Source organism: Phaethon lepturus, unplaced genomic scaffold (assembly GCF_000687285.1).
Source record: "Phaethon lepturus isolate BGI_N335 unplaced genomic scaffold, ASM68728v1 scaffold2671, whole genome shotgun sequence".
In the NCBI taxonomy this organism is placed as follows: Eukaryota; Metazoa; Chordata; class Aves; order Phaethontiformes; family Phaethontidae; genus Phaethon; species Phaethon lepturus.
Window position 1 is genome coordinate 55,208 of NW_010519686.1, and position 7,311 is coordinate 62,518.

Here is a 7,311-nt window from a genome sequence, read left to right on the forward strand (position 1 = left end):
CGTCACCCACAGCATTCTCCTGGAGAAACTGGCAACTTGTGGCTTAGACAGGTTTACTCTTCGCTGAGTGAGGAACTTGCTGGATGGCCGAGCCCAGAGAGTTGTGGTGAACGGCGTTAAATCCGGCTGGTGGCCGGTCACAAGCGGTGTTCCCCAGGACTTGGTTCCGGAGCTGATCTTGTTCAATATCTTTATTGATGTTCTGGATGAAGGGATCGGTGCTCCCTCAGTAAGTTTGCAGATGACACCAAGTTGGGTGGGAGTGTTGATCTGCTGGAGGGTAGGAGGGCTCTGCAGAGGGATCTGAACAGGCTGGATCGATGGGCCGAGGCCAACTGTATGAGGTTCAACAAGGCCAAGTGCAGGGTCCTGCACTTTGGCCACAACAACCCCATGCAACGCTACAGGCTTGGGGAGGAGTGGCTGGAGAGTAAGTGCCAGAACTCATCAGCTGCAAAACATACCCCTCTTTTATTGTACAGAAATCCTATGGGGTTGGAGCCTAAATGAGAATTAGATGGAATGGATACCTGATTTGAAAATAGCTTTGAATTTTAATCCTGGAGAATTTAAGTGTGAATTAATGTACTGAGCGGGCTGATTGTCAGAATTAGTGTGGTTGCATGTGCTTTGAATTTGTCGGACTTGGTGGGGCTTCATATAACTTCACCAAAAAAATCGTAAATGAAAGAGGAGTTACATAGAAATATATCTTATGGTGCCTGATAACATCTGTGCCAGTGTTTGAGATCTCAGTTGTGTCCCATTATTGAATCTGGCATTTGGAGTGGTAGATCTTATGTTCTTTGCCAGTCAGGTTCTTTGTCAGTCATTTTGCTATTGCAAAGCAGCAATGTATCTTTTCTTAGAATGCTATTTGGCATACGGTATTTGTAAACCATCTGTTATGGCTGTGCTTAGTTTCTAAAATTAAGTTGCATCCTTTTAAGCTATGTGGAGTGTTACAATGGAACCCAGAAGACACTTTTCATTTCTATTGTCTTCCATAGTCACTTGGAGTCACTTACAGTGTTCTAGCTTTTTTTTTTTTATAAATATAACCTGGCTTTTGAGTTTAAAAGCTCTTTGGTCCTTGGGGAGTTCACAAGAGACAGGTATGGTTCAAAGCTCTGCTAACACGTGGTCTTGATAGTCAAATGCTGTAGTGAGGGTGCTAATGAAAAGTCATGGGGAAATTAAGACAACTGTCTTTGGAGCAGGGCTAAGCTACAGTGGAATAGACATTGCCTAGAAGCCATATTTATTTAGCTAATGAAGCTAAATGGAGTGAAAGAAACTGTCTATTTGGGTACAGACTGGGATCTTGTAGGAAGGAAAAAATAGTATGTGATTAACTCGTAGTATCGTCAACCCTTACAGGGCAGCATAACTAAACATGGTTGGGTGATACACCTAATGGAGTTTCTCAAAGACAACACAGCATTTCAAAATACTGGAGAAGGTGATGTTCTAATCTTGATACCATTTTAGCAGATTTTTAAATATATGTACTGTTAATGCCATGTATATTATAGAAGCATATATTATGTATATTATATAAGACATATATTATACGTCTTATAGGTCTGTATGTACACTGATTATTGCAGCTGAAACTTTGACTGATGGGTGTGAGATGGGAACTCTTACACATGTTAGGAAAAGAGAGAGAGCAGTAAGTTCTACATAATATAACATCAAAAACAGAAAAAAGGATGCCACCCAGAGGCAAGCAGTGGGATATTTTAAAAGTGTTGGGAGTAGAAGGTTCTAGTTGATCATGACTTATTGCAAGTTGTAAAATACTGTTACTGTTGCCTTCTGAAGTATTTCTTTGAATATTTGTTGAGTGTTTCTTTAGAGGCACTGTCTTCAGCGTTCTTAGTGACTGATAAGGAACTTGGCACATAAAGGCTTAGGCTGAAGTCGCTGGTGATCTTTCCATAAGTGTGCTGGATTCAGGAATTTTGAGAACTTATACTTTTAATAATGACTTTAGTTAAAAAATCGTGAATTCATTATTGGAAATAAGTTTTTAATCATAATTTTAGACTAATGAATTGGGCCAAGATGAGCTAGTTATTTTGACCATCTGGCTCCATGTAATGCTTTCTCAGGAAACTGTTTTCACAGAAGGTGAGTGGTTCAGATACTATATATCAAGAGGACATGTTTATTATTGTCCATAGGGAAAGCCATATATTTAACATGTTTTCTGAAGGGCCTAGATGTAACTGAGAATAAGAACATCTGCATGTTTGTGGGTTTTATGGCTGTGGAGAAAGGCTTGTTTTGTCAAGAATTAACGTTCTTGAACATTCTAAAACATTCAACATTTTCAACATTTGAAAATCTCAATAACTACGCTTTGGGCAAATGCAGAGTTTACATTTGGTGAGTGAAGACCTGAGGATTGCCATATGTACATTGAGGTGCTACCAAGAATGAAAGTTAAACACAGCAGGTCTGAAAGTTAAATGCAGTTCTTAACCTAATAAAGGTATGACAAACTTCAGCAGGTTGAGGATGAGGTGGGGGTCCAGTGCACATTTTGAATGCATATGGGTGTGACAACTGCTAGAACACCAGTTGTTTCGGTCATTGTCAACTTCTGAATGACTACTTGTTTTGCTGAGGCTTTTAAAAAATTTTGTCAATGTTTTAAAAGCCATAAAACATGAGAGATGGTAGTTCAAAGAGACTCCATGCTGTGCAATCAAATGCCATCTTTTTCTCTCTTACTCTTTAGTGCTTGTGTGTCATTTAACAATAGGTGCAAGCACAGGTGTGTATGAGTAACTGATCTAAGATTAAATCTGAAATGAAATGATGAATGGTTTCAGCAGCTATGGGGCTGGCAGGTTTGTAGCTATTCCTGTACTGTTTTCCGTTCAGGAATGATGTATTTCCGTAGACATGCTGTGAGGAGGAAGCTGCATCAGTGGGATGGTTTGGCTGGGAGCTCGGGTTTCTTTCTTGCACTTCCCAAGTTGTGCCATGCCTGAATGAACACTCTTGTCTTGTGTTGCTGATGCTGTGTAATGCTGATTTTTCTCAATGTACGAGACAAAGGGAGTGACTAGGGAGAGGAAAGATGGATGAGAATGAGAGAAGGACTTGAATAGGTTTAAGGTGTGAAACTTGTGTAACAGCTGTGGTGAAGGCATTGTCCTTGGTGTACTAAAAATGGGCTAATCATGATTAGGCAGTGATTCTTCTGATAAACTGCTGTGGTTTAACCCCAGCCAGCAACTAAGCACCACACAGCCGCTCGCTCACTACCCCTGCAGTGGAATGAGGGAGAGAATCAGAAGAGTAAAAGTGAGAAAACTTGTGGGTTGAGGTAAAGACAGTTTAATAGGTAAGGCAAAAGCGACGCGCACGAGCAAGCAAAGCAGAACAAGGAGTTCATTCACTACTTCCTGTGGGCAGGCAGGTGTTCAGCCATCTCCAGGAAAGCAGGGTTCCATCACACGTAACAATTATTTGGGAAGACAAAACACCATCAGTCCAAACATCCTCCCCTTCCTTCTTCTTCCACAGCTTTATGTGCTGAGCATGACACCATATGGTATGGGATGTCCCTTTGGCCAGTTGGGGTCAGCTGTCCCGGCCGTGTCCCCTCCCAGCTTCTTGTGCACTCCCACCCTGCTCGCTGGTGGGGTGGGTGAGAAGCAGAAAAGCCCTTGACTCTGTGTCAGCACTGCTCAGCAGTAACGGAACCATCCCTGTGTTATCAACGATGTTTTCAGCCCAAATCCAAAACACAGCCCCATACTAGCTACTGTGAAGAAAATTCACTCTCCCCCAGCCAAAACCAGCACATAAACAAAGATCAGAGTTCAAGGTTTCAAGTGAAACCCTGCTGATTTTCATCTTGAAACCTCATTTTTTCTCTTACTGTGATGGTGTGGTTTTTTACTTTGTTTTTAACATTTCAAAAAGGTGCAGTGGATATTGTTATCTTACCTTTTACTGTTAATTTTGTTTATTAAAACTGAATTTCAGGAGATGAATTCTTGTTCTTTCATTTTCCCTCCCGAGTTGCTTTTTTTTGTGACTGCTCTGCAGCTATTAGACTATCTTAAACTTATGTTTTCTAATCCAGTTTCTCATTTTATACACAGTTGGTGCTTTCCCAGCTTCAGCTGTGAGTGAAACAGTTTAGGAAACTATACTGAAGTTTTGAATGATCAACGTATAGGTGATGTTGGCACACTGGGCCTAAATAATTATAATAGTGCTTGGAATAGTAGACATGAAGAAAGATGAGCACAATTCTGGAACTTTAAGAAGAAAGAAGTTGCCCAAATACTTTACAGAAGGCAATTTATTTTGAAGCATTTAAATTCCTTCTGAAAGATGGAAATTATACTTGCAATATATTTTGTTTCTTAGATCCAGCAAGGCACCAGTATTTTGGGAATGGACTTTTTGTAATGCCAGTTAAATTAAAAACATTCTTCTAAACAAACACCTCTCCAGTGCCAACATGTACAATTCATTGAGCCAAATTAATAAAAACTGGTTGAATTGTTTACCATAAAGAGAATATATTTGTCCAAAATGTAATCCATTCATTGACTTTAAGAAATCAAATTTGTTTTCAGTTCTTGATGAACCAGTAGGCACAGTAAATTTTCTTCTTGAGGTTTTGTAGAGTCTGTTATGAACTGAAGATTATTCCAACTTCACATTCTTCACAAAGCTCTATTTAGAAGGTAATATTGTGAGTACATTCAAATAAAAAATGACCTGCAGTGCTCCTGGACTATGTAAAAAATATTTTTACTGATTTGGATTTAAGCTAATTAAGTACTTGAATATCATTAGTCTTTGTATCTAATAATTTGAAAAGAATTGAAGAAAACAAGATAGTTTGTTTAGGTGTTTATTTAAACAATGTATCTGGTATCTTAGTATTGTATTGGTGTCACGTTTAAAATATAACCTGACGTAACTGAATATGTGTAGAGATTTGTGGGTTTTGTTTAAAATTTCATGCTTGAAAATTTCATGAGATAAATGCATGTTAAGAAGATATTTCAGGTACCCTGTACAACATTGTGTATTTGGCCACAGGAGGTCAAATAGTAACTGTACAAACTACAGTTGTTGTTGTAGTTTCTACAATTCTACAAACAAATGGATGCATTAGGTGAATATGTCATCTGTGCGTCAAACACAGTAGGCACCATTTTATATCTTTAGAGGTTTACCTAAATGTGAATCTCAGGATCTTAGCCTGTGTTGAGTATCTAAATACTTAAACTTTTATTCTTCTGCCCACCTTCCTTGATTTTAATCTGTTGTTAAATTAACTTAACAAAATTATTTTAAAATCTTTTTATTTCCCTATATGCTGTCTCACTTCTTGTCTAAAACCAGTATTTTTAATATTTAAATGAGGAAAACCACATAGAACAAAACATGACTATAGACAGTGCAACAGTATTCTGGTAAGGTAAAGAAATATTTTTTCTTTTTTTAAAATTTTATTTCAGTGCGATCGCTGTTTGCCGTTGTACAACGACAAGCCTTTTCGTCCAGGTGACCAAGTTCATGCCTATAATTGCAAACCTTGTCAATGTTACAGCCATGCAGTGAGCTGCCACTATGACTTGGCAGTGGACCCTTTTCCTCAGGAACACTACAGAGGCAGTGGTGGAGTGTGTGATAACTGTCAACACAACACAGCCGGTAAGTCATATGACAGAGAATGGACTGCTTGTTTCGCAGTCACTTCTTGGATATGTCTTGCTGAAATTAGTAATGCTCAATGGCTGACATTCCAGTAAATCCTCATGTATATGTATTTTGAAACTATCCAGATAGTGCGGTATTTACAATTATGTCAATACTTAAGCTACAGGAAAATACTGCTAAAATTTGATCCAATGTTGTGCAAAATATGCTCTAACAGATAATTAGAATGTATAGTTTCAAAGCTGTTGTGCTAGAGCATTTAAATCCAGAATATCAAGTCTTTCTAATTGAAACTGTTTAACAGATAACATATTAAAACCGTTTTCAAATTTTGCTCTGATGTCAGTTTCTCGCTTATTGAGTAAAGGTTCTATTCTGTGTAAGTAGTATATGTGAATACTTTTTTTAACAGTTCTATTTCAGTTTTCCTGGCTTTGTCTAGTAAAAGGAAAAAAAGAAAGTTTCAGGTTCAATGACAATTTTTCCAAAAAATGTATAGGCATTTGCATGGCACAGCTTTTATATAAGTGTGGTATTATATAACAGATGGAAGTTTAATGGAGTAAAACATAGTTTGTAACAGGTTCATTGTTTCATATGCTCTGGATCACTAAATTGGCAGGTAGAGATGAAAGGTGCATTAAAATGGACGTCCTGAAAATTATAGAATTCTCTCAAAGGAATAGAGTCTTTAATTTTGAATTATACAGCTAATTTTAATGAATTGGAAGCCATAATGCATAACCTTTCTTTCATGCAGGAAGGAACTGTGAGCTGTGCAAGGATTTCCATTACAGACAAGCAGGTGCAGATCTTTCAGCCATCGATGTTTGCAAACCCTGTGACTGTTATGCAACAGGCACTAAAAATAAGAGCCTCCTGTGTGATAATGTAAGTAGCTTTGATACAGAAAGAAGACAAAACATTTTAATTAGCTGGGTAGACAACATAAGATTTTACAAGTGCATTTAGATGGTAGCTGCTTCATAAAAAAATGCTTAAGTTCAGCCTTTTCAAAATGGTAACTGACTTACATTGGAGACTGAAAGCTGAGAAAACACAGAAAGCAATTTAAGACGTACCATTGAAGAATTCTTCATCCTTATCAGCAACAGACATAAAAGATGCTGTAGAAATTTTCAGAAGTGAATAGTAGTTTTGGGATACTAACAGGTACCTGTGCACTCAGTAATGTTAAAACATCCAGATTTTGAGTGTTTTTGAAGGTCTTGATACTGTCTTAAAGTTCCTAACAGATTTTGAAAATTCAGGCAATAAGCTAAGCCTGAAATTGAACTAAATTTAAGCTAGTATTCCCTGTAAGAAGGCAAGGGTTGAACTCCTTTTTAATGCATAAAGTCCATTTAAAAACAAAACAAAAACCACAAAGTGATGCTGAAAAAGAGAACACCATTAGCTAGACGTGTAGTCCAATAACAAATCTATCTGTAACTTTCAAAATATGCATATCAGGAAAAAAAGCAGGAGAAGTGACTGAAGTCTTGAACATATATTAAAGATATATTGTGGTTCATGTTCTACTCAGATAAGTCCTGTCCATTGCCAAAATCCAAATTTTGTTAGGAATAGGGAAGAAATAGCTTC

General features: G+C 37.7%; 1 protein-coding gene across 1 annotated transcript in view; it reads left to right on the forward strand.

Moving 5' to 3' along the window:
* The window catches only part of LOC104628505 (usherin-like), a gene marked incomplete at its 3' end in the record, with an annotated part of 60,896 nt that extends 54,299 nt beyond the window's left edge, over nucleotides 1-6,597 (forward strand). Inside the window, exons 9-10 of the mRNA XM_010297123.1 lie at nucleotides 5,505-5,700; nucleotides 6,467-6,597. Coding sequence (XP_010295425.1) covers nucleotides 5,505-5,700; nucleotides 6,467-6,597 — 327 coding nt within the window. The remainder of the gene's footprint in view (nucleotides 1-5,504; nucleotides 5,701-6,466) is intronic.
* Between the last annotated feature and the right edge of the window lie 714 nt (nucleotides 6,598-7,311).